The sequence below is a fragment of the Egretta garzetta genome, unplaced genomic scaffold, assembly GCF_000687185.1.
Source record: "Egretta garzetta isolate BGI_Z169 unplaced genomic scaffold, ASM68718v1 scaffold363, whole genome shotgun sequence".
Classification (NCBI taxonomy): Eukaryota; Metazoa; Chordata; class Aves; order Pelecaniformes; family Ardeidae; genus Egretta; species Egretta garzetta.
In genome coordinates this window covers 550,176-577,183 of record NW_009259039.1, presented here as the reverse complement: position 1 = coordinate 577,183, position 27,008 = coordinate 550,176, and the positions used below count along the sequence as shown (strand labels likewise).

The 27,008-nt window shown below is 46.5% G+C and overlaps 2 protein-coding genes across 2 annotated transcripts in view; both read right to left on the bottom strand.

The window, feature by feature from the left end:
- A2M (alpha-2-macroglobulin) overlaps positions 1-9,227 on the bottom strand; it is a 30,466-nt gene extending 21,239 nt beyond the window's left edge. The window contains exons 1-10 of the mRNA XM_035890525.1: positions 9,124-9,227; positions 7,292-7,475; positions 6,076-6,235; positions 5,129-5,181; positions 4,584-4,604; positions 4,056-4,224; positions 2,758-2,842; positions 1,795-1,915; positions 394-508; positions 45-154 (exon numbers count right to left, since the gene is read on the bottom strand). Of these exons, the coding sequence (XP_035746418.1) occupies positions 45-154; positions 394-508; positions 1,795-1,915; positions 2,758-2,842; positions 4,056-4,224; positions 4,584-4,604; positions 5,129-5,181; positions 6,076-6,235; positions 7,292-7,475; positions 9,124-9,212 (1,107 nt within the window). The 5' untranslated portion in view covers positions 9,213-9,227. The remainder of the gene's footprint in view (positions 1-44; positions 155-393; positions 509-1,794; positions 1,916-2,757; positions 2,843-4,055; positions 4,225-4,583; positions 4,605-5,128; positions 5,182-6,075; positions 6,236-7,291; positions 7,476-9,123) is intronic.
- A 4,700-nt stretch (positions 9,228-13,927) lies between these two features.
- KLRG1 (killer cell lectin like receptor G1) lies at positions 13,928-24,136 on the bottom strand. The gene is made up of 5 exons (XM_009634946.2): positions 24,019-24,136; positions 18,344-18,436; positions 17,415-17,566; positions 15,389-15,492; positions 13,928-14,424 (listed from the first exon to the last, which is right to left on the bottom strand). The coding sequence occupies exons 1-5, from the start codon at positions 24,134-24,136 to the stop codon at positions 14,313-14,315; spliced, it is 579 nt and encodes a 192-aa protein (XP_009633241.1). The 3' UTR covers positions 13,928-14,312.
- Between the last annotated feature and the right edge of the window lie 2,872 nt (positions 24,137-27,008).

Below are 27,008 nucleotides of genomic sequence, written 5' to 3'. Positions count from 1 at the left end.
GATCATTTGACACTCATCGCATTCCATTCTCATGGTTTCCCTACCTGCCCAAAGAAGGGGATTCCAGGTTTGTAGTGGGAGTCTGAATGCTCAAAGGTGATTTTGCTAATGGTAGTTGTGATCTGGGAGAAGCTTGTTCCAGTCAACTCCACTCCTGCAGGAAGAAGCACAAAGAATTAATTTGCTTCTGCCTGACCAGAATTATTTTTACTCCAGGCCAACCTTCCTCTGCTGGACAAGCAATTTTGTTGATGTTCCTGGCCTCCGGGTAGGAAAACTTCAGGATTCCAGAAAAGCAAGAGTCTGCTTTTCTCCCTCATTCCTACTTGGCAGGCCCCTCTGCTGGTCTCTCCTGGGCTTATTACATGGCTCTTCAATCCAGATGATTCATACCTGTCTCCTCCTCTTTAATTTTAGCCTCCACATGGAGCTTATTCTCATATCCACTTCTTTTGAGCTGGAACACCTTGGTCTTTACAATTTCAGAAATGCAGCCATAGTTGTCTGTCTGTTGGAGGAAAACAAACAAGACCATTACAGTCTCATTTATATGTTTATCCAACTTATTGAATCCATAACTGTGAGTTGCTCAGAACTGGAAGAGAAGTCCATAACCTCACAGATCATTCCCCCTGTTGTTTTTTATCAAAAACTGGAAAAGCACATAAATAACTTGGCAAGCAGCATTTTGAAGTACTTGCAGCAATATCAGAGCAAAGAGTTTGAAACCTAGAACATTTTTGTGTATGTGTGTGTGAAGTTTGAAATTCCAAACACTTGATACAGAAGCATAGGGAATTATTCAAGTGTATGCCACACAGGAATTGTTTGCCAGGCATCAGGCACATTAGAATATAGCTGCTGACTTAAAATGCGCAAGCCGCATGAGCAATACATGAACCAAAGCCTGTGTATGTGTAGAAAGAAGATGATAGCTGGAAAAGTATTTCCAAGGCTTGCCATCTCTCTTCAGCATCTTCAGTACAAGGCAGGTCTCCACAGAAAAGGGAAAAGATGCCTGGAACAGACATTAGCACCACAGTGTTCATATTTTCTTTTAGCATGGATAACAACAGCAGTGGCAGAGGCAATTGTGGAGATCATACTGTAGCAGACCCCAAGGACCATAAGCGTGTCTTCTGCTTGCTTTCTTGTCCTGGCATATTTCCACAATTGCTATTACCCCAGCTTCTGTCAATAAAGCTAGCACTATTGCACCTGTCCATGCTCCAAACACTATTCAGTTTTGTTCTCGTAGACTTGCCAGTCTGAAGAGTGAAAAAAGTGATTTATTTTTTTTCTGTCTGTCCTAACCACTTCTGCTAAATCCATATCCCTTTTCTTCTTGCTCAAAATGCATCACCCCTCCCCTGGTTTCTGCTCCTTTCCTGCTTCTAACACCAACTTCTGATCCCACACACCGTCTCTAGTGTAAGCCAACCCCAGCTCTGCTCTCATCACTCATGCCTTTTCTATCTCACTTCTCTCTTATACTCTCTACGTTCCGCCTGACCTTTTATTTTGTTTCTTTCACCCCTTCTTCCTCTGTCAGCTTCTTGCCTTCTCACACATCCTTCTTACTGCACAGACCTTCCCCCTATTTTTACCTTTCACATTTCATCTTGCACCCAATCTTCTCTCTTTCTTCAGGCTTCCTTAAAATACATGGAGTCTCTCCCCTCTTCACGCTCATGCTTGCACATACGCCCTCAGAGCAAGCCTGTGCCTGCAAGGCATGCTCAATAAACCACACACTCTCCTATCACTCTGCCCATGAGAGTAATCCTGGCTCACCTGTCCAGAGAACTCGTCACACACGGCCTTAGCCTCTTCACCATAGCAGGTGGTTGTGCGTTCAAACTTCCGGCAGACACGGAAGCTCGCGAGGCCAGGAACAGGCTTCCCAAATGTGTATCTACCAGCAGGAAGGATTGAAAGAAGAACAGAGCCATTAGAAATGTAAGAGGGGTGGAAAAAAATTAGTAGCTCACCCCCAGCGGAGCCAGGGCTCTTCCCTAGAGCTGCCTCCAGGATACATCAGAGTCATCACAGGAAATAAAAAGCAGAAAGAAATTTGTTAACCTTTTAGGATGGAGCTTGGCAATGGGGCAGGAGCACCGAATCTTATAGCCCTGACTGCAACCCCGGGAATAACACACAAGTCTGCAGAAATCATTTACCCTAATGCTGATTTAGTTGAGAGTACCCCTCACCTTGGAGAACATGTTGCAAGTATCTACCCCACTGCCCGATTTGGATGGAACTGGTTTGTCTATGCATGTGCTCTGGGTCTTTTGGCTTGTTCTTCAACCTGAGTTATGGGTCTGCCTGCAGGATGCATGGAACGTGCCATGCAGAATCGAATCAGGTGGCCCAAGGGGAAGAGGGAAGCTGCATCACTTACAGTTTCCTCTCAGTGATGACAAGCAGAGGCCAGAGTTAAAACATCATTCCCAGGTAAACTAAACCAAAGACCACTTCCCTAGCACTGCAGTTGGTCTTAAATCCTCTATGACTCAAAAAAAAGCCCCTCCCAAAAACCAGAAGAACAATAAGTTTCTACATGTTACATACAAAACTGCCCCAAGCAATAACTGTTTTCTTTTGTTTAATGTTGGATGTAGTCTGTTTGGTCCTGGGACCCCAAAAGGATTGAGAAATATAATGTAGTAACACATCTCAGTCTCCCAGCTGGACTTTCAACAGCAACTGAAGAAAAACCTGAAACCAAGAAGGACTTAAAAGAATGACACTCACAGACCACAAACTGTCACCTTCAGCTTCTCATCAAGAATGGTGATCACCTTGGGCATTTTCACTGTTACTTCAAATTTTGGCAGCACTGCAGCAGAAGCAAAGGAAAACAGTCTATGTTGTGGGGAATAACATAAGAATGAGACATGAAGGCTGCTCAAAGGCTATTCTTACAAATGTTCTCTGCATCTAAGTGGTCAGATTTTAGAGACTTCTGTCACTTGCACATCCCAATGAAGTCAGTGAAAGTCACAGGCACTCGGCCAACCACTGTGCCAGGTAAGAAGACAGGATTATTACACCAGCTCTTAAAATACATCAGCTTCTTAGATAACACATGCGTTATCAGCCCCCCAGAAGCAGGATACAGTAAAATAGAGAGCTAAGTCAATAGAGATCTCCCACAAACATACAGAGCTTGGACCATAGCCTGGTCTCTGCATTTCCAAAGCATGTAGGTCTTTCCAATTTGCAAAATGTGAAGACCCCTTAGCTTCCCTGGTGACTCAGCACAGGGTGACAGCACATCCAAATCCAGCTGCAGGCAGGGAAGTGGATGGTGACTGTCTTGGGAGAACTAGGAGGGATTCAGGGCAGAGGAACAGTCTTGCAATTGAAAGAGGTCAAAGGACTTCCAGGCTCATCTTCCAGAACTCCTCTCTGCTGCATCATGTCAGACCATGTCAGACCAAGGGCTGCAGTTGGCTTGCTGGGGTGGGAAGTTATGCTCGTTGCAGCCATGCATGCGTGTGTGTTGGGATACCATTTTCTAGCCAAGCAGATGGAACTGGCATAGGGGTGAGAGTACCAGGGAGAGGTTAAGGCACTAAGGCGTAATGAGAGCTATGGGCTTAGCTTGTGGGGGAGGGCAGGCAAGACCTGAATTTACAGACAGCCCCAGCCTACACCAAAAGGTCAGGACTCTGGGCTTCAGGCTCATAGTGTGACACCTGACAGGTGTGTATCCAGCTGGAGATGAAGCTGTGTCCTTAAATCACCTCTGAAAGGAGGTGAGACTTGTAGTTGCCAGCACACTTGCTCCTCCTGACTGGAGCCTTGCTGAGGTGGGCAGTCAGAAGAGCTGCACAGCATGGCCTGGGGCTTAGGGAGGAGTGGAGACAGGTCACTCAAGTCCTTCAGTCTTCACTTCTCAGAAAGGGATGATGCTTGGGAGGGAGAGGACACAGAGACATTTTTCCAGCTGTGCTGGACATCCTGGTCGGATCTACCACCCTGTTCAATTATGCTTTCATGCCCCATGGGACTAGATGTTAGGAACTTGAAACTGCAGTGACAGTTACCATACTCCTCCACAGAGAAAGGGTGCTGAATTGTCTTCCCAGAGGCCTTCTGTGCCGCCACTGTGTAGGTCCCTTGCATAGGTTCAGAAGTGAGTTTGAACAACAGCTGAATTAACCCCCCCTTTAACTCCACCTTTGACCACTGGTACAGACGGTTTTTCTTTGGGTCCTATAGATAATGAGACCACAAGGAAATTGTGAGAACAGTGGAAGTCTGCAACAAGAACTAAAAAGCACTAGCAAAAGCAATGAGAGAGGCCCAGCACCAGGGTTTCAGGAGGCTGCAGGGTAGGAGTGGGGGGCACAAGCAGAGTTGGGGGGAGGGAGGTTTGCACAAGAGAAAGAGCTGCAACCTGGGCCAGAGTACATGGTTGCCACCATATGAGTTAAAGCCCTGTATATTCAAATTAATGTTATGGACCTGATTAATAAATAAAATAGACAAGAATCATCTTCAGGCAACAGGTAGTTATGCTGCCCAGGTCGGGGTGAGATAGATGTGAACATGAATTCAATGTTGGTACATACCTCGATATAGACCAGCGGAAACTAGAAAGGGAAGAAAGGAGACAAGATATTTAGAATGCACATTTAGACAGAGTGCAAGCAACACAGTCAAATGGCCAGGGCTATCACCACATTTCAGGGAACAAACTGATCACCCAATAGGATAAGGAAGAAAGTCCCTGGTGTGGAGCAACAAAGCATTTGAGGTACATGAAGAGGAAGGGCAATCCTTTGCCTCAGGCAGAAAAGGCAGCTGAAATTACTAAATCTGTATGATCTGCAATACCAGTAAGAGCAGGTGTACACTGTGGTAATGCAGATTTGCTCACTGCTGAGGTGTGAACACCAGCACTGTTGATTTGCAGTTTGTGAAACCTTTCCAAGAATGCAGAAGGCAGCCTTATGCAGAAATTTGAAGAACAGGTCCTGTTACCAAGATCTGAGATAACCCAGGAACTGCACAACTATCTCAGTGTACTGAGAGGTCTCCCCAAAAGACACCTCTTTCTTCCCCATATAGATGACTTAGGGCCAAATAAGTAGTGAAAAGGAAGTATCATACTTACCACCTCATTCAAGGGACGGAAGTCTTTATCCAGAGAAACAATTCTGAACAGGACTGATGGAGAAAGGCAGAGAGTGAGGTTCCACAGTGCAGTCACCAACCAGAAAACATCAGTTGCGAAAAACCAAATGGTACAACAGAGAACAGAGCTGTTCTCTTCTAAAGAAATTCTATTCATTAGAACACTAAGTCATGCTAGAAGGTTACCCGTATAACAAATTACATTAAAAAGAGGATGTTAAGAGCAAATCCACAGCAGTGTGAACACCTTACAGATCATGGGCATCTCATTAACTGGGACCAAAGTTAAATTTAAGTTGCCTTTGTCTACTTTTCATGGATACATTTTTACACTGCAATTCACATGGGTCTTCTGATTTTGTTGTAACTAGTCTGATGTCTTAGGAAGGATGAATGCAAGCAAATTAATTCAGCACTTGGCTGCAAGTTTGTGTTGGCTCTGGATGGACAGAGAATTCAGTGTCTCTTTTAGGACATTAGTTCCTGTCTAGGCCAAATTCAGGAGATCAATGGCCCAGAAGAAATAAATGGTTTATATAGTTCTCTCTGTCTTCATTGAGCAAAATCAGCTGTTGCTTTGAATGCTATTTCATGACTTAGTCTGAATTTTGGCCCTGTTCTCTATAGGACAAATATCCAGTCTTTTTCTGATTTTAATGCGGACCCTAACTGCATGGACCACAACAGCAGAGCCCTCAAGTGACAGAGGGAATGTGTGCAGGTGCCCCAGACACGTGCATCTTAAGGTTCTCCAGATAGGTTAAGGTTCCCCAAATTGTTCCCATACTGAGCATTAAAAACATAAGCCTCAGCCATGAGGTTGCTGTTCTGACTGCCACTGAAGCAGTTGACAACTGGCCAGCACAGTCCAACAGCTTTAGTACATATTTTTGCTTCAAATACAACTCTCCACCCCTTCACTGGTACCTGTCTGTCCGGGCTTGTAGATGGGTTTGTCTGTCTGGACAAAGACCAAGCTCTCATAATTCTTGACCAGCACCGACTTGCGGCTCCTGAACTGCAGTGTTGCCCCCTTCACTGTCACAGTGACAAATGTGACTGGCGACTGGCTACTCAATTTTGGAACCTGGAGAGTAAGAAGGCAGCTATGTTACGGATCACCTTTAAAGGCTTGCTGGACTTAACTGGCCTTCATGAAATAAGAGCTCTAATATAGTCCTGATGGACACAACAGAGAGGTGAGGAAAACTATAGTCAGGAACAAGAGACTGATCTTTACTTGTCCTATATTCCTACTCATTCCTACTGCTGTGCAGTGATTGTGCAAGTATTGTGCAGCAAAGGAAGTCCAAGCTCTGCCACCTCATTTTAAGAAATTCTTGCTGCCCAGACCAAAGCCTTTCTGTCCTTTTCCTTTTATCATTCACAGGGGCAATGGAATAATCTTCCTTCTCGTTCAGATAACATCCCTAGTCCTTGCACAACATTTCCTTTTCCAAACCAGACATGCCAAATCTCTATACATCTCTCTCCAAGTGACAAAATTCTTTCTTCAGCCTATACCTGACAAACCCAGACATGGATCTCAACCTGTTCAGGTCCTGAAGGCCAGTTCTTCAGCCTTCAGGCCAAAGACATAATCTGTGCTCTGAGCCAGACGACCAACCTTCCTGGTTGCCTATGACTTGTTATAGTCCCTGGGGCTATCAATTACATTAAGCTATGAATTTCCTGCTTCATTCTCTATTTCAGACAGAGGCAATCACAAATCTATGTTCTTACATTAATTCAGTGTACTATATCCACAAGGCAAAAACTGTCTGAGGTCTACCCCAATTTGAAGGCACTCAAGTGACAATTTGTGGCTGTTGAAGGATAATGTGGAGAGCCACCTGAAGAAGCTGTTCGCCAAACAGCCATCAGGAGCATCAATACTAAAACCTCTTCTTTCTCCTGGCCTCTTCTGTCATAGAGGGGTTGGCTTTCCAGTTCAGTATTTCCCATTCAGGTAGCATGCTAAGGAGATCTCAGCAGTGACAGGGTGTTGAGGATGGACATGAATGTACCTTTGGCCAAGAGGTAAAGTGAATACCTACAGAGTGTTTCTCTGTTCATTACTACTCAGTGCCCTTACAGTTTATCCCTGGCACAAGGGATCATCCCACAGGAATGAAATACTCACAGAGAAAGGGATGCAGGTGAACACGTCCCTCTCCGACACCACATCATCAATCAAGCTCCTGTTTTCCCCTTGGTACTCAAGTGTGGCACTCAGCGTCACAGACTCATTCAGGTGGGTCAGCTGGACACAGACTTTCTCAGGAGAATCGGTGTGTATCAGATAGGGCAGTAGTACCATATACTGCCTAGGAACAGGGGAGAAGGACAGGTCAGAGGAGGAGGAACAGGTAAGACACTGTACAGGGAGAGAGATGCATTTTCTAGGAGCGCAACAAGATTTTCAGCATGTCTGTAACAGCAGGGGAAAGCAGAGAGGCTGGTCTCAAAAGCAAAATACCACAGGAAATTCTCAGTGCAAACAGCTGGAAGGGATATGTTTTTCCAGGTTCTGGCACAACAGCAGCACTTCCTCCTGGGACCCTGAATAATGCCAGTAGGGAAAAGTCGATTGTCCCCTTTGCTGGACACTGTTAGTAGGATTCAGGAGCCACACAAGTGCTAGTACCTAGTGAAAAAATGCCATTGACTACAACCTGCAAACCATCTGTAGCACCACTCTCATTCCTCGCAGAGATCCAAAACTGCCACAGCGTGGTGCCAGATCTTAAGCAAAAAACACTGCAGCAAATTTCAGTTTTTCAGGGAAGCAAGCCCCTCTGGCTCAGCCTGAGCAGGGGGGCTCTGCCAGGCCATGCACAGCCTCCCTCCCCATGGAGCAACGTGCCAGCAGTTCCCCAGTGCCCACCACTGCATCTGGGAGTCAAACCTGACGCACCCAATGGCAACAGTGCTGCCCTTTGGGCGGGTGAGGACTGGCCTCTGACAGGCATCCCCAGAGCAGCGAGCAGCTGGGGAAAGAGCCCTTGAAACCTCAGCGGTAAGGTAGGGCATTGCCTTTAGTGGCAGGGGAGGCTCTGGCACCTTTATATCCATCAGTTGGTCTGCAGGGAGAAAGCTCTGGCCCCCTCAGATCCCAACCCTGCCATCTGCTTACCTTGCATGTGATAAAAATGCACAGCCTTGCTCTGCTGAGGAGAAGACATACCAAAAAGCCAAAGAAGAAAATCTCTGGGATGCCAGGACCCCTCATGCCCTGCTGCTGCCATACACATACACGTATGCACACAACACACACCCCCTTCACATACACACAGGACAAAAGGGGGTGAAGAAGGGATTCAGCATAATATACCCTCATAGACCTTAACAGTCACAGTCTTACAGTGCCACATAACTCTGGCTGAGAAGGGAATTTTTATTCCATTGGCTGAGCTGAAAAATCTGAATTAAAAAATAAAGCCATTTCTGGCCATTCCAGATCTGCTATTTGTTCCTTTTTTCCTCATTATCAATGAAAAAAACGCTCCCATGTCCTGGGCATTTCAACTTGGGAGTAGGGTAGGCAACCCAAAATTCAACCTTTCATTGTCTTTTCAAAAAAGTCTGTCTCTTAAGAAAAACTGAATGTGCAAATAGTTACAAAAAGTTGCCTTAAAAGGTAAATTGGTAAAGAACAAATTTTGTGCAGAAAATTTTGTTGAAATGCTGTCAATTCTCTGGAGCAGCAAAAGGTATTCTCATAGACCTTTCCTCTTTTTTCTTTTTTCTTTTTTTTTCTCTGAAGTTTCACTGATGTGCCAGTTTCACAGACTGTTTTGGGTCCCCCTGAAGCACTGAAGTTGCTGTTTGTAGAAGACACTGTACCCAGCCCTGGTGTCTTTTATTCCTGTATAAAAGAAAGTAGGCAGAAGACAAGAGACAAAGCAACAGACACAGGGATATAACCCAGGTCTCCTGCCTGCCCACAGACACCCCCCCTCCTGTGTAGCTTACGGCTCTGCAGCAGGTGAGGTGTCTGCAGGGAGGAAGAAGAGGAGAAGAAGGAAGATGGTTGGTTTGATGAGCAGCCTGTCCTTCCCCATGGTGCACAGCAGGATGTGATGAGTGAAGCAGACACCCAGCCTGGTCCGGTGCTGCTTGAGGTATTCACGCTCCGCTCTCGGAGTCAACCCCTTTATACTCTCCTCTGCAAACAGCCCATGGGCCGGAGGAGATAAGGGCTGGGGGCCAGGGCCCATCGGGAAATGGGGAGAGGCAGTAAGGAGGAGCTGGAACCAGTAGCTCTGAGTCCGGGCAGAAGGCCAGGCACTGGGGGGAGAGGGAGGGGAGGGTGCCCAGCAGGCTGGAGCTGTCCCTCTTTTGGGGCAGGGCAGCAGGCAATGAAGGTGGTAGCTAAAGGAAAGAAGGGCTAACAGGAAAGGGTGAGGGGAAGGCCTTCATTTCCAGCAGGGCTCTCTGCATGGAGCTAGCCACGGCGCTGGTCATGGAGGCTGCTGGAGGTGCAGGAGCAGTTCCTTTTCCTTCAAACTGGGAGCAGGAGATTGAGCCAGGGCTTGGGAAACGAGCGTGGGTGTGCCTAACCCCTGCTTACGGGCAGGGTCTGTAAAAGGGGAATGCAAACACTGAAAACCTTCCCCCTCCACCTGCCCCGCTCTCTTGTGCTCTCCATTCCTGGTGCCACCAGGGCTGATGCCAGGAAAAGGGGCCAGAGAATGCCTGGACAATCAAAGCCATCTAAGATAATCTGACCTTCACCCTGACAAAAACAGGGACAGTGACATGATGGGAAGCTGCCAAAAGTTCAACCCATTAACAGCATGTAACACATTAACCAGTTCCCCAGAGCAGCAGTTGCCCTCACACAGCAGAACAGACGTGGCCTGGGTCTTGCTTTGCCTGTGCTGGTTCTTGTTCCAGATCAAGTTATTGGTCCATCTAGATCAAATTCTTGCTGTTTGACGGAGCCCTTCTTGGTTTCATTATGTGAAAATCCACAGTGTTGCATCATAGAGGGAAATTTCTTTTGACCATTGCCTGTACTGTAGTTAACTTGATCTGCAGCAGAAGGATCAATAGCTCTGGTAATTATTACCCTTGCAAGTGGCAGTAGAGTATCTGTCTGTCTTACAGTCCTAACCCAAACTCCAAAGAATGGAGATCTGTGTTAAAGGATGTAAAGCATAATTTTCAGATTTAAAAGGGTGCAGGACAAAATGATTATCTGTCTGTCCTTCCCCTCTCTTACTATCATCATCATCATCATTAAGAAATCCAAGTGCAATGAGATCACAAACCTTCATTAGAGACCTCATTCCACCCTGCAGTCACCTGCATGGGAAAGGAGAGAATAGTAGTGCCCATCCGACTTCACCGGGGACTGCACAAAAGAAACGCAGCCCAGGCTTCTGCCCTGCCTTCTCCATCTGATGCCTAAAGGTTGCTCTACCCGCCCAAAAGACATGTAGCCCAGGAAGATCTGCCTCACCCGCAAAGAAGAGGATTTGTACATGGGGTGGTCAAAGCCTTTTTGAAGATGACACTTCGCATTGGTTCGAACAGGTCAGGAGCCAAACTGACTGAAGACAAACCTTACAGGAAGGAGGTGTAGATCTGCACACAGCAGAGGAAACCAGGGCTACACTTTTGGCAAATAGCCAAACAGCTCACAACACTCACAAGCCAGCTCCCAATCATTAGGACCTTGGGCAAAAATGTGCTGTGTAGCCAAAAACTGAAGAGAAATGCTTTCAGTCAATTGAAGGGGGCAAGATTTTAAAGGCTTGAGAAACCCAGTAGGTACCAATCAACATGCACAGGTACCGAACTGACTTTCAAAATCTGCCCTCAAGCTGCTTGGCCTCCATCCCATTACCAAGAGCAACTTGGGCCCCAGCAGCCTAATTTCAAGGGTCTCTGCATGGCCCATGTGATTCGGCTGGTAGGTGGTGGCACAGGCAAGGCAGTGGCAATGAGTTTTCCCTTTCCTGCCATTTCTATCTGCTGTGAGTACAGCTGAGAAGGCCACAGGCTCTCTAGAGTATTTTGACTAGATTTTAAGTGGTTACCTCTAAGCTCCCCAAGAAAACTCCTTCAAGGAGTTGGCCTGTCCATGAGGAGAGTGTGTTTTAGGTATATCTTTCCTGGATGTCTGTCAGTGAATCTGAAGTTCTGTCATTTGGCATAGCTCAAAGGGACAGGTGCCCCAATTGTGCAAAAAGAGCATTGAGTACCCTGTATCTGAACCAAGAATCCCACTGTGGTCATTGGTAGCATCACAGAAGAGCTGGTTGGAAGGGAGCTCTGGAAGTTATCCAGTCCATCCTTTCACTTAAAGCCGGACTGTTGCCAAGGTTAGATCAGGTCAGCTGTGACTTTGTCAAGTCAAATCTTGAAAACTTCCAAGGATGGAGAACCTACCATTTCTCCAGTGACCTGTTCCAGTGTTGCACTAATCTCTGGTGAAAACGTCTTTCCTCATGTCCAATCGGAACTCCCCAAGCTGCAGTTGCAGCCATTGCCCCCTGTTGTATCTTCTGCCTCTAGCAAGAAAGGTCATGTTCCAACATCCTTGTAACTGCCTTTCAAGTATCTGTAGGCACCTATTTAATCAGTCCCACCTCCTCTTGGTCAGAACAAGCCCAGCTCCCTGTCACTCCCTGTGGATCATATGCCCCAAACTCTGACCAGTTTGGCAGTCCTCCATTGGACCTTCTCCAGTTTCTCCGTGTTCCTCTTGAACTGGGGGTCAGCAGACCAGACACAGTCCAAGTGCAGCCTCAGAAATGCCATGGAGAATGAGGATAGTAACTTACCTCGATCTGCTAACCATGTGCCTTCAGTATTCATCCATCACCGCTTACAGAGTTCATCTAAGAACTTATTTCCAAGAAAATTAGTATATATCAATCAACTATATCAACATGTTCTAAATAGAAGATTAAAAGCTCTGCCAAAGGTATTTGTTCAACTGTTTTTCATGGAAATGAATGTACTTGCTTCAGATCCTGTTAGCATTGTGAAAACTTGAACCCACAGAGGAGCCACATGAATCGTTAAAAGTAAAATCCACAGCTGAAAATCCTTGCCCTTCAAAAAACAGTCAACTTTTGAGGCAACCTAACATATGTATTTATTTTACATCTCCTGAGCATCTCTTTCGGATGAGATTGAGAGGCCATGTTTGAAGAGCTCATCAGTAAAATAGTCTAGCATGCACTGCACTGTAAAATCCTAGGAGAGGTAAAGCTGTTGCACTAACAAGGTAAACTAGGCAAGCTCAGAGACATGCTCACCTCACCTACATCCATCATGATAACATGAGAAGCTGTTTCTTCACTAGGGTTCTCTGGTAAAGTAAATGCTAGGTTTCCTTCTGTAGATGCTACCACCATTTTGACAAAGCAGGCAAAATCTCCAGCATTATTTCTTAGGGCCTGGCCACTTCCTGTGAGTGAGGGACAGCATCTTCTTTTGATGTTGAATGGACCCTGGCACAGACAAATGACTCACCCAAAGTAACGCAGACAACCTGAGATGAAAATGCAAGGTAGGACACTGCTTCAAATACCATGTTTTTCTAGCAGTTTCCCCAGGTCTGACTGTTACAGGCATGGTGTGGTGCTTAGCTGCCTGCTGGGGTTAAACCACGACACATGGTGATCGAAAAGCAGACTTACCATTGCTGGCAACATTCCCACCTTAAGCCCCTCAGCTCAGTGAACTCTATATAAGGCTCAGCAGATATCTACTTACCTGGGTATGCTAAGGTCTGTATTTTTGTCTTCATCTGCCCTGATTCCGTCATGTGCTGCATCCTCTATGAATGCCAAGCCTCACGCAGCAGGGGTACGCAACTGAAGGCATTCTGTAAATGGCAGCGTGAGGAATTTGCCATTTTGTTGCAACTGGATTGGTCAAAACTACATTAAGTTGCTTCTTTCAACCAGGTGATGCAAGGACAATTTCAATTATTTGAAAAGAAAATTGCTGTGGGGAAAACAGCAATTTTCTTTTTGAATACAAGATCTGGGGTTGTTTTCTGTTTTCTGTTCTCTCTGTGATTTCACAGTTGTTCGTAGCCCTTATTTACATGTGGCACAGCACTATCAATCCCAAAAACAATCACTTCCAATTTGTAATCCTCCTTGTGAACCCCCTGATCTAGCATTTTCAGATTAAAACTCCAGTGTTTGGATCAATTAGTTTCTCCCTAGGCCTCCCCTGCCATGCACCATGGTGCCCAGTTCTTTACTTTCATATATACATATATGATATATATACATTAATAAGATCTCCACTCAGCCTTCTCTTCTCTAGGATAAACCATCCCAGCTGTCTCAACCTTTCCTCATATGTGAGATGCTCCAGTCCTTTCATCATCTTTGCAGCCCTTCATTGGACTCCCCAGTATGCCCGTGTCTCTTTTGTACTGAGGACACGGTACTCCAGGTGTGGCCTCACCAGAGCTGAGCAGCGGGGAAGGATCAGCTCCCTCAACCTGCTGACAACAGGAGGGAAACACATTCCTGGCTGATCAATAATAACACACAATGAACTGCATTCCTTTGACTTCAGAAGTCTAGCCTCTTGACCAGTTTGGTTGAAGTTGGCCTATAAAACATGGCATGCAGCTGGTTCCTTCCAGCAGAGAGAAGTAATGACATGAATGCATGCGTTTGGTCCAGTGCAGTACTGGAGGTTTATTTTCACTGCTGGATTTACAGAAGCTGTAGTCTCATTTCACCCTCTTCTCTCCCACTCATAGCACTGAGTGCAAAAGGAGAGGCTGCTGCTGGGAGGAGCCTGTTCATATGTTTCTAGCAGTGAACAGCGTTTTCCCAGTCCTCCTGGCACCAATCAGTGGAGATGCAGGGAATGGAAATCAAATCTGATGCTCAGGAATGGAGGAAAATGGCCAGCACACCCTCAGGTATCTGAAGACCCAGCATCTGTTGTGACAAAACTTTTGTTTGCCCCTATAGGACAAATAAGGAAAGACTAGGGTGGGGTATATGTCCCGTGTCTCATGTGGTCACAAACAGCAGTAATCCAACAGACATGGACGGAGAATGGATCCGATACAGAGGGTATCTCACCCTTATGGGCAACAAACCTGTCCCTGCAAAACACCTTTGTTTGCAGGACAATGATCCACTTGTACTACTGATGAGATGGTTAATTTATTATCTAAGAGATTTCTCACAGATCCACGGAGCAGAAAATTCACAGCTGGAGGCCTGAAAATTATCTTTCATCAGGACAGCACACCGTTGCACAGGGCTGTTAGAGAGGATCCTGCAAGAGACACGGAACAAAAGTGAGACTGAGGGAAAATGCTGAGATTGTCTCCTGGTGGCAAGAAAGAAAAAACACCTGATTTTGAAGGGTGGAGCCCAGGGGAAGTGAAAGAACCTAACCTCCAAAGGGCAGGTGTTAGAAAACAAAACCAAAATACCTATCTACCTGAAGATTACACATCTAAGTAATTTTGCCATTGTGCAACCCAAATCAGAACTGTCCTGCAGTAACATTGATATCCACCAGCATGAGAATGGCAGTGCTGACAGTTTCATGGAAAGATGATCACCTCCAAGGAGTTTGTAAGAACAGAAAGCTGGATTTAAGAAGGGAACTAAGACAAGTGCTTAAGAGTACTGTTCTACCAACAGCGAGATCTTGTGTGAGTTTCCTTGCTGGAGAAGCCTTAGAGACTAACTCATTTGTGTTAGCTGCCATAAAAAGGAAAGGGCCAAGCAAAGTCACTGGACCAAATAATGATATTTTCCCTCATGCAGAATGCTGAGTTTTGTCCAAGTAAATACTGAGCCAAAATTAAGGTTCTGACTTGGGTTGGCACCAGTGAAGCAGCAAAGGGCTAGATTCTTGCACCCAGTGACAACAGCACTTGGCAGAACGGGTGCAAGGTGGCTAAACCCAGTAAAGGCAAGATTGGACCATAGGTTTTTCTGACTGAGCAACTGCATGGGCAGTGCAGGTAAATAATCCTTGGTCTAAGTAGCTGGAGGGAAGTAGAGAGTGAGGTACTAACACTAGCCCTGCTTTTTGCAGGTACACACCTTCACGAGGTGCAGGGCAGTAAAAAGTAGACCCTTATGAGTTCAGTGCCGTACACATGAAAGTAAGAAGAAAATCTGTCCAGGAAGAAAACTCCTGAGATCTGCTGCAGGAACTCTGGGTGTTGTAGAACACCAGGCAATCTGAATTAGCACCGTTGTTTTTAAAACAGCATGAAACTCACTTGGTACCACTGAATATAGAGCCATCTTCCCAAATCCAGCCAGAGCCTGTGCTGTTACTCAGTCCAATCCAGAAATATCCAGTTTGAATACTCTTGAACAGGTCCTAGAAATGGTGATGAATTACAAAGTGACTAATGGCAGACAGCCTGAAAATGGAGGTAAGGATAAGTAAAGAGAAAGAGGGAAAGATACACCCCCTTGCCTGACTAACAATACTGTTTCTCCACACTTTCTGATCAGGAAGATCAGCCCTGCAGATCACGCCTGGAATAATAGCTACATGTACCCTCACAAGGGAGTAAGCGTGCTTTCAAGGGTCCTGGGCAGATTCTTCAAAGGACATCTCTCAGGGCAATGTAGGTGAACCAAGTGCACCCCAGTCTCCTGAAGTTTCCTACACAGAGCTTTATGTAGAAATGTATGTGATTAGTATTAATATTAATGCTCTAGCATACATCTAGCTAGCAAGCTAATACAAAATATTAACAATTAAGGGTAAAATCAGGTCAGGGCAGGAAGTGCAGGCACCGGCAGGTTTGTGTAAAGAGCCCAGGACCAAAACTCACTAAATTTTATAAAAACTTTCCTCCTACGTGTTTTCAATGTTCGTTTCCTTTTGCCTAACCTTTAACTTCTGTCTACTGTTAAAAGGTGAAGCCTGCAATAGAAGCTCAGCCCTGAAGTAAACCCCCTCCAACCCCACCCCACCCCCCCCACCAAGTCAACGATGGGAGAGAAGTTTGTCTTGTCCACATTTGCAATGAAAGCCAACAACAGCAACCTTTCAGTGGTATGGCTGGGCCCCATTCTTACCTCCTGCTGCATTACACAAAGCTTCAGAGCAGACATCTTCACACAGAAGCATTAACAAAGCTGACTTGGTAAAGTGGTGGGAATAGGAGTAGCTTGAGGAACGCTTGAGTGTTGCTGGTGGCTTGGAGATGACTGTGCTTCCCTGGCAAACGGAGGTTGCACGGCCACAGCCTTTGCACCATAGGGCACAGATAGCTAGGAAAGCCTTGCTTACATGGGGAAGTCTGAGCAGGGATAATGGGTAACGCTCTGGTAGCAGAGATAATAGTAAGAAAGCAGACAGACCAGGAAGGCTCTCTTCACACTGAGAAATGGGCAATCTGGGGAAGATGAGTATTTTTCTCAAGGAGAAAGTGTGAGAGCCCAGTACATACTCCCAGTCAAGCAGAGACCTGGCTTTGTAAGCCCCCACAGAACATCATACAATGCAACTTCTGTCCAGGGACTGGAAGCTGTCCACGTTCATTGGACCTGAGCTAATAAGCCCTGGCTTGTGCAAAACCAGATCAAGTACTTCTGCTCTACTTATGCAGGCATGCCTCACCCGCCCTAGTGACCAGCTCTACCCATTTCTTTAGTGGTCATACATTCCCCCACCCCTGGCGAGCACCTGCTGGAAAATGAGCAGTGGAACAGATGGTTTATGATTTCATCAGCACAACTGAGTTTTTTTGGCAGAGAGAGGAAGTAAGCATTGAAAACAGACTGAAAAAGAAATAGCCATGCACAACCATGCACAAACACAGGCAAGGGTCACTGAGCAGGAGGAGCTGGAGTGGTTGCAGGGAGGAGAGGCATCGCTTTTGCAAAGGAAGCATTCCTGAAGTGTGGGGACATACTGGTTTGTAGGCAAAGAGCACAGACTGCACAGTGCCACAGTCTTTTCCTGTAATCATTCATATGAGCCTTGTTGGGGCTAGGAGGGGAGGTTGACAGGGGCAATGGAGAAGACTATCTCGTAACATCCTTCCTAGGATAATTCTGAGTAGCTGACAGTCACCCTCACCCCTCCCTTCTCGCCTTTGCTTGTTTGCCTGCTGGGAACTGTTAAAGTGCATTCTGAAACTGGAAGCGCACTATAACATCGCAGCCATAAATCCTTCCTCTCCTTCAAAGTCAAAATATTGCTCGAGTGACAGCACTGCTTGGATGTCAGTCACTGAGATATCTGCAAGGAAATGGCAGATCCTCAAAGAATAAGAAAACCATTACCATTTCGCTGGTATCACTGATGACCAGGAGATGAGCTCCTTGTGCCAAGCAGGATTCCTGGCTGGAATGCCAGTCCTTCTTCTCCTTGGAGAAGGAGTAGCAGCTCCCTCTGTAGGCTATCCACTGCTCAGGGCAGCGTGGGTGGGAGCCACCTGTAAAGGAGTCAAAATACCAGCTTTTCTCTGCCATTAACCAGCTGAAAGACACTTGTCAGCAAGGACCTGCTGAAAAACAACTCTTCTGGATAGTTGCAACGCAGAAAACACAAGTCAGGATAAGCATCTAAAAATAACAATGCATGACCACTGAACTTCAGATCCTCTGTGCAATTTCCAAATCTTCATATAAGAGTCACACGCACTCTGATGCTGGTGCAACCTGTCCCCCAGCGCCACACACCCCCCCGGCCCCCCGGGGTTTCCTCTGAACTACTCAGATACCTGAGAACCAAAACTGGCTATCTGAAGGCAGCTGACATTCTGGGTGCATAAAAACTAAGGGAAAAAATTACATCATTCTGTGGGTATGGTGTGATTGGGTCACACATCAGGTAAACGGATTATAAGCAGTAAACAGTAGGCTCTCCCACATGGTCTAGCACCTTCTGCACACATGCGGAAGTGTTAGAGACCTTCTATATTTGTTCTACAGTTTACCACTATAATTACAGCAGACAAGTCTACAAAAACCTTTCAATACTTTCACTGCTCTTTGGCACAGGATCTGAAGTCGGTTGCCTGGGTGTGCACAAGGAATATATTCTTCAAAATATTCTGGATAGGCAGTGGGTACTTAAGGGTGGTAGAAACCTAGAACAGCTTCTGGTTTAACCCCATATAACGGAGTTCAGGATCTGAGCTCCTGCGCTTGGATGAGTTGCTGGTCCTTTGTTGTTGTTGCTCATCCTCAGCACCCCTTTGTCCACTTACTCATGTTCCAAATCAAAGCAGTTGCTAGGGCGATGCTCAGTATCCCAAAGCCTATAGCCAAGCCTGGCACAACAGCTGGCCACAGACAGGGAGCTGTAAAAGAGAAAAGAAACAGGAGCCATGTGAAAACTGACAGTGGTTTTACGTAGTTTGCTTGTGTCCTGGGCATTTCCATAAGGAACTGAATTATTTAGAGCATCCCTGTCTGTCTACACTCTGCAGATCGATGCCACCACTGTCCCTGCCCAGCCTCCCCAGGTCCTCCCCGTGCCCCTGCCCACCAGTCCAAGGCCCCATTTCAGCGCAGGCCAGAGCCATCAGTCCCTGCCTGTGCTTCCCAGGAAGTGTATCTGTCTCCAGGTCAGCCACAGCTCTGCCCCTGCAGGGCCACAGAGCTGGCTGGCCCAGCCCCTCAGGTGGCCGACCCCAGGAGAAGCAGCACCCACCCCAAGTCAGCTGGAGCCCCCAGGCACCATGTGGTACCTCCTGCTGGCAGAAGCCTCCCAGCAAACCCGCTCCTGCCTTGACATTGAAGCTAGGGGTGGAAACACAGAGCTGCACTGCTGCAGACACCATGTTCCAGCTTAAATGCAAAAAGAAACCCAAGGCTTTTCCTCCAGCTCTCTCAGCAACAGCAACAGGTTTAACCTCAGCATCCTGTTCACCGGCTGAGACAGGCAGTCGTGTTACATCTTTCCAGGACGCTCCCAAGTCAGTCCTACGCCCTCATCCGCCTCTCCGATGGCAGGGTGGCAAGATGAGAGGGCCAGCCTTGAAGACCTTGGGATGCCCCTCCACACTTCCACCACCACCATCCGCTGTTCACTTGCTGCCAGTGGCAGAGGGTGACTCTTTGGGGCAGCCTCCACCGCAGCTCAGCACAGCTTCCTTTCAAAGGGTGGGGCAGGACTGCCATGTAGAGATCTGTTCATGTACAGCACAACCCGTTAGCCTCCAGGCTACACCTGTCACCTCCTGGAGAGAGGCATTCAATTTCCGTAAGTTGTTGAAATCTCAGCACTAAAATCTCCTCTGTCCCAGGCTGAGGAGAGGATGACACTTATGGCCATGGATGAGCTCCAGGGGGGTTGGTTTGCCTGTTTTATTAATCTCAGTATGACAGCTGCATAGACAATAGAACTTTCTAAGAAGCACTAAATATGCAGCTAATGGTTACCAATGTTGAAGAACCCCAGATTTCCCTGTGCTTCTCCCTTGAGCTTATGTACCACATCTTGCTCTTGTGGTGCTCCGGAGTCTTCTACCCAAATCCAGTGGCAAAGTCCCTGGTGGAGCCCATGAAATCTGAGGTGATTCTCTCTCGGTCGTATCACAGGACCCAAAGAAACATTTCTGTAGCCCCTGAAAAGGCTAGGAGTCTAAGGAGTAAGATGGAGGGAGAAGGCGGCTAGCTTTAACCAAAGACACTACCACAGCAAGTACATGGAAAACTTGGTAGAAGAAGGGCTGTGAGTAGGATGTCATAGTGACAGGATACAAAATACACAAGGAAGACAGAGGGGGCTATTCTCTGCTCAAGTAAAATTACAGTTAAATTAGGTTAAATAACTAACTGCATCAAGAGGCAACAGTAACAGCAACCCTGCAGATCAAGCAACTCCTACTAAATGCATTGGGTTGGAATTATATGCCAGACAAGGATGCCGACAGCACTCGTGAGCTGGCAAAAAGAGCCAGAGCAACCATGGAGGAAGCAAGGTGACAACAACAGGCATCAACTAATCGCATTAAATTAAGCAAATGCCATGTGAGGACATGATGCTGAGACTGAATGCTTATAGACACCGTCAATAGGCACCTTGCAGAGCGGTGAACTGGGAAACACAGAAAGCAAAGCAGCTCGTGACTTCCCTGAGCCATGCTCAGGCCACCCGGCTCACCATGGCTCCATCCAGCAGCTTCTCTGCTGCAGTGAACACAAATGCACTGAGATTCAACAGAGTCAAAAGTCACCACCACCAACAACAACAACAAAAGGCACTGTGGTATAATAATTTCAAAATGGGAAACTACAGGAAAACAAGGATCTTTGTCAGAGAAAAATTTAAAGGGATGGCCAAAAAAAAAATATTTGTAAGCAGTAGGGGAGACTTTTTTTAGGATCTTTCAGTGAAGGCTGAAAACAAATGCACATCACGTATCATGAATATTGTGGGAAGGACAAAAAAAGCCAGTGCTAAAACAGAAGGGGAAAGGACTTCACTCAAAACCAAGAATGCATCCTTTGCCCAAATACAGAAAGTAGACCAAATCAATAAGCTAGAAAAAATAATTTATTTTGATCTTAGAGAAGTTTGCAGGCTCACTGGTTTTAAGACCAGTTTCTAGTTTATAGCAGTATATTTAGACCTGTGGTTTTGGCTAGAAGAATTTTCTAAGGTAACAAGGGTGAGCGTGAGGGAGCTTCATTGTATGCATCATTCTTCTGGTAGAAAGATCTTTCCTAAGGTAAAGGTTTTGTTGTGTTTCCTGAAGCCTGCAGGATCTTCTAGCTACCCCATTGTGGTTAAAAAATACCAACAATTATTTATTTTTAAATCGTTATTAAAGAACAAAACCCCATCTCTTCTCAGTTACAAAACACAGAAAGACTTCAGTTGCAACCTACTCCTCAGCTTCACAGAAGAAGACAATGGGAGAACTGAAGGACTTGAACTGAGTAGCTCTTCTCTCTGTCTGCTGTCTACTCCTCTTGTAAGGCTGCCTTTGTGTCTGTGGTGATGTGGGTTTTGCCATCAGGTTAAGCCCCAAGAGAATGGAGTCAGCCAGAGGCTAACGTGTAGGGTGGAGCTTCTTCTCTGCAGATTAAAACTGAAAACTAAGTAAAAGGGGATAAATGTCTGTTGAAATATCATTCTTTGTTCTGAGGCCACATTTCTGAGGATTTGCACTTCTGTTTTCCTTCCTCTCTTGCCTCTGAAAGAAGCTATCTATCTCCTGCATCCTCCATGTCACTGTTCCATACTTTAGGGAAAACTACTTCCAGGACAAGGCAACTGGGATGACAGTCAGTCAAACAGTTAATCCTTAAATGTCAACACCGGGCATCCCAGTTGGTGCCTTTGTACTAACCACCTTCACCAATGCTCCTATTTTCAGCTGGGTCAAGCTTTTTTTGGTTGTGTCTCCTGGTAATGAATAGAGCAGTTCACCCTCCATTGTTTCAAACCAACTGCAGAAAAACGGAATTGACTCGACTCAGCATCAAAACAAAATCCCAGGGCACCTCCACAACCAGAGCAGTGGGAGAGTTCACTTAAAAATTAAAAAGTATGGGAGGAAAAAAGGGAGTGAAGAGGGCAAGTTATATTGAAGCATTCAAGGTGAATTTAAGCCTCACTTGAACTGCAATGATCAACCCAGGAAAGTGGAATAAAAAAATTCATAAATCCGTATTTTTACCCCTTGCAAGAGGGATTCCCTGCAGTTCCGCCTTTTTAATACAGGTTTGGGGGGTTGTGCTTGATCCTCAGCCACTGGAACACATGTAAAGATCTTGTAGAAGAGGAAGGGAGAAGTACCTGGGAAGAGTTTGAAACCAAGGAGGGAAATCTGAACGGAGCACCTAGAAATATTTCCATGTAGCTGTCTGAGGAACTGTGGAAGACTCTCCCCAAGGGAAGGGGGAAGTGGACTAGTGGACATTTAATGTAAATACCCAATGTTATAAGTTTCTAGTATACAAAACACCCAGTTAGGTCTGGCAGTGCTCTGGAGAAATGACTGTGATATGCTGCATTCATCTGCAAGCAACATGACCCAGTATTTTTAAGTTTGGGAGCCCAGATTCAGTTCAAAAACTGAAAGCTGTTAGCATTTTATAATTCAAGTCTTCTAGGGCAGTCTGAAGAATGTCATTGCGCTGTCCCAGATAGCTCCCCTCAGCTCCTGCCTACGTCAGTATGGGAGCAGCATGACTACCTAGGGCCAGGGAGGAGGATTTGAGAAACGAGGATCCTGTCCTTGGCTGTGGCACAAACCTGGTTATCGCTGTTACTACAAGCATGCCACACAGGCTAATGCTGTCTTAAGTGACTGCTGGACTGACATTTTGGTAGCGTGGCATATCTAAGGCTTTCTGGAAGCCAAACAAGACAGCCAGGGCAACTCTTCATTTTCAAGGAGTCCATGAGAGACAGAACCAGTTGGTTTGACCAGAAGACTGATTTATACACCTGTGTTATACCTGTGACACTGCATCACAGGGATGACTTGGTAGCAGGGACGTGCATTTGAAAACAGAGAGGAAATACCTGAGAGCACATCCCTCAAAAGCGATGAAGGCAGGGACAGAGTTGAAAATAAAGATCTTCTAAAGAAAGGTATTTAAACTGCGCTCCTTAGAGACTCCTCACACGCAGAGGAGAGCCAGGAAATAATCAAATAATATGCACAGAAAGTGTGTTCAAAGAGCAGCTTCCTTATTTAAGGCCCTCTGACTTCAGCTCAAAAAGGTGAGGGTACATAAAGGAATTTGGAGAAGAGGAATATTAAAACTGCAGACATCTCAAGAAGGCATCGGGTAATCTCCACCTCCAACAGGGTGGGAGTAACACAAATGGCAGGGAATGAAGGGATGTCCCTGTGCTTTTTGATGCAGCAGAAAACATCATTTCTGATGAAAACACATGCAAAAGCAAGACTGCCTTCCAAGTAGATGGAGTGTGATTACCAGACAGGAACCTGGGGGGTTCTGTGCTGTCTCTGTTGCCATAGTGCAGCAAGTGGCCGGGCACCAGCAACAACCACAGATGTATGCAATTATTCTGATGGGGGCACAGAAATCTTGTATCCCAGAGCGAGAGCCCCCTTTACCGTAACAGCTCTGAAAAAAAGCTAAGGCCAACCATTAGCGCTGCAGCCAGCACAACACAACTCATCTAAAGCACACAGGCATTTAGAGGAAAAGCAATCAGCTCATGGGAAGGAGTGGCCTATAAAGAATGATCATCAGTGCAAAATCTCACTCTTCTAAGGTGGTATTTCTCAACTAAGCAGCCAGAGAAATTGCTCCGTGTGACATTTGCAAGGCCTGAACAGGGAGAATGGAGCGGAAATAAGGGAAGAGAAAATTTAAGGAAAGCGCTAAGAAAATCTTCCTGGTGGTAAAATGCCCTGCAGAACTGTCCCAAGGCAAAAGCTGAAAATTTCCTCACTGGGAGGTATGTAAAACTAGAACAGAGAAAACACAGGAAAAAATGTATCACAAAAGAATCCTGCAGAGCCCCACGGGAGAGAGAGACTGGATGATCTCATATGCCTCCTCTGTCTCTGATCTCTGATTAGCATACGCCTCTAATTTATCTGTACTCTCATCTCGCCTGCCCTTCAAAGAACTATTGCCGACAATCTCTTATTGCTGACAAGCAGATGACTTTAAATCTGCAAACCTCTTTCAGAGAAAAGGATGCCTGGGTTGAATGCCCAGGAGTAAACACCGAAAGGGGTCTGACAGAGAGAGGGAGGGGAACAATGCTGCGTCTCTGACCCATTGGCTTTTATCACAGTAAAATACTCATGGTAATTTTAGAACAAAAGCAACAGCACCATGAGCTGGTAAGCGAAGACAGTGGCCAGCTCAGAGTGTTTTTGTTAGAACTTGCTTTTCCTTGAAATAAAATCTTTTGTTGACCTACCTCATCCAGCTTCCTTACCTCTCCTTTCCCGTCCAGCTCTGGCCCTTGGCGGTGGAGTCTGAGAGAATTTGACAGAGGTATAAATTATTTCCTCACTCACTTCGGCCGCCAAAGTTTCTGATCTGCTTCCCTCCATGCCAAAGCAAAGACTGCGTATGACAAGATGTTCCGATCAGGCTGTTGAGTGACAGAGCTCAACGCCTGTGAAACAGGAAACCTGAGGCTACATTCAGAAGACAAGAAATGTGAAGTTGCAACCTCTATCTCCAGCTGCGCAAAATAACCAAATTTACAACGGAATGGAGAGCAGTGGAAGCGCAACAACTTCCATTTCCTAACCTGATGAGGGTGTCTTAAGAACAGCCATTAGTGGAAGAGGTGATTAATCACAAAGTGCATGGGTATTTTAATTGTTGCCAATGCAAGAGGCTGCGATGACACTGATGTAGCAATTGTGAGAACGTGTGGGGCTCTGAAGAGCTCCCTCTCAGGGCAGAAGCAGGTGGATAGCGAGAGCAGAAGGCAAAAAGTAGGATAAGCAATGGCTATGGCAAACTGGCAGCCCAGCTGCTGTCAAAAGGGAAGTAGAGGTGGACAACATGGGTTTGAGAAGGAAGGCTTGTGAGCTTTGGACAATTCTACTGGGAGCTCTTTCTACACCCAACAGCCAGGGTGAATGTGCTTGAGACACAGGCAGGCACTGAGCGCTGGCATCCCTCAAGACCCTCTGGGTCAACATCTCAACAGCATCAGTACAAGAGAGACATAGACATACTGGAGTATGAGTCAAGCAAAGGGACACAAAGATGATAACAGGACTGGAGCATCTCTCCTGTGAGGAAAGGCTGAGGGAGCTGAGACTGTTTAGCCTGGAGAAGATATGTCTTGGGGAGGATCTTACCAATGTACATAAATAGCTGAAGGGAGGATTACAAGAAGAGCCAGGCTTTTTTGAGTCATGCCCAGTGACAGGACTAATGGGCAATAGGCACCAACTGAAACACATTGAGAGTTCTATCTGAACATCAGGAAACACTTTTTTACTACTGTGAGGGCAATTGAACACTGCAACAGGTTGGCCAGAGAGGTTGTGGTGTCTCCCTCCATGGGGAGTCGTCTGGACACAGTTCTGGGTAACTGGCTGTGGGTGGCCCGACTTGAGCAGGCGGTTGGACCGGCTAACCTTGAGACATCCCTTCCGACCTCAATTATTTTGTGACTCTGTGGTCAGCAATAACAGGAAAGAATAGTTTTCCCCCGAAGTAGTGAAGATTGACCATTGGTGAGATGGTGGAGAGTACTGATGCTTCTAGAGTCCTGAGAAACCTCTTCGCTGCGTGGTTGGCCGATTTTTGTTTTGATCCAGATTCTGACCCCTTCCAGTTCATGCTGAGACTGGGGATGTTTGCCAGACTCGGGGTGTACATCTTCCTCGCCGGTACAGTTCATTTACAAGAATTGTCCGGGCATTCTCAACAAAGGAGTTTGCTGTGCTTTTCAGTTCTAGGACTGGGATGATTGCTCCCCATCCTGGTGACAAGCTGTAAATCTGAGAAGCGATTGCCCAGGATGCTTAGTTTGATACAGAGTGTTGTGGCCAATTTGTTACAATGTGCATGTCTGGGAAGGCATGGATTAGGTATTTCTGCAAATCCCTCCATCACACACTTGCCCCTAAGGGTGGCATATTGCACGCACAAGATTCCTTCCAAACCTACCTACGGGTAGGGCCTGTAGACAGAAGACAGGGACTTGAGAGGGAGGGGAAGGCAGAAGAGAGCAGAGCAACACAAGAGGAGGAAAGTCCCTCTTGAATGCTTTGAATGGATATTAAAGAAGTCTAAAGAGCTGTCAATCCCAGAAAGGGAGAATTTGTTATAGTCATAATGAGAGTTTAGCTGGTAATCTGTGTGGCTGGAAAGACACCAACAGGATTCAGGCACTGATTAAGTGCCCAGACTGAGGGGAAAAGGCTGCCGCCAAAGGCACCGCAGGCTGCCAGCAGGGCCAGTGAGATCACAAAGATGGCGTGATTTGTGAACAAGTGGAGAAGCGAAGACTGGCAGGGAAGAATTAAGAGCTCTGTTTTGATGTGTTTTACCATTGTCTCTCCAGTATCAGCAAGAAGTTGAGTTCTTAATTTGTACAGGAAACAGAGAGGCAGAGATCGCACTGTAGGAGGTTATGCAGGCCACACACCGTTAATAGCTAAGCGTGAATACAAATAAATCTGACCTCTGCAGCTGAGATGTCTGTGCCGTACTCCCAGTGGAATCAGCAGTAGGACACAAATCGCAGCGGGGCTAAATCGATCAGTTTTCCAGGAGCCAGTAATGGTCCTTCCCACTTCCTCACTTCTGAAGCAGCATATACTGTAGGGAAGCTGAACAAGTGGCTTCTCTAGCATGTTGGCAAGTTCACTAAATCCAGCACTTGTTTCTCAAGTGAAAGATGCGAGAGGCTCAAGAGCTCTGGCAAAGAGCACCTGTTCCTTCCAATAACAGCGCCCTGGAAAGCTGACTCTCTTACCATCACAGCAGGGGCATGACTTAAGAAATGTCCTTTAAATCACTTGTAGCTTTCTTAAGCATGCTCAAGACACTCAAGTCCACCAACCTTGTGCATGATCAGCTTGGACCTGAAATTCCTACACAGCGGCAAAACTTGCAGGAGCCAGAGGGGACACCTTTATTGCAAAGCGTAACGCCACAGCGCGTCGGACGGGGGCAAAATCGGAAGGATCAAGGCCACAAAGCGGTTTTATGAACAGTGGCCTCCCCCGCTGGTTTGGCAAAGAAGTCCCTCTGGAGGCGCGTGGCGGGGAGGGCAAAGCCCGCGGGCAGCAATGGCCTACTGCCGCCTGGGGCGGAGGGGGCGAGGGGAAAGGCGGGCGGCCAGCGCTGGGGAGGCTGTCACCGCTCCCGACGGGCTCGCCTGGCTGCAGGTGAGCGGAACCTGTGCGAGGGCCTGAGGCGAGAGCCCGCCCTCACGGCCCAGACGCCTGCGGG

Coding starts and splice junctions, on each gene's coding strand:
- KLRG1 (XM_009634946.2), bottom strand. CDS start 24,136: ATGGAGGGAAGCAGATCAGAAACTTTGGCGGCCGAAGTGAGTGAGGAA. Junction 17,567..18,343: donor TGCTTTGATTTGGAACATGA/GTAAGTGGACAA, acceptor ACTCCTTTACAG/GTGGCTCCCACCCACGCTGC. Junction 15,493..17,414: donor TCAGTGATACCAGCGAAATG/GTAATGGTTTTC, acceptor CACCATTTCTAG/GACCTGTTCAAGAGTATTCA.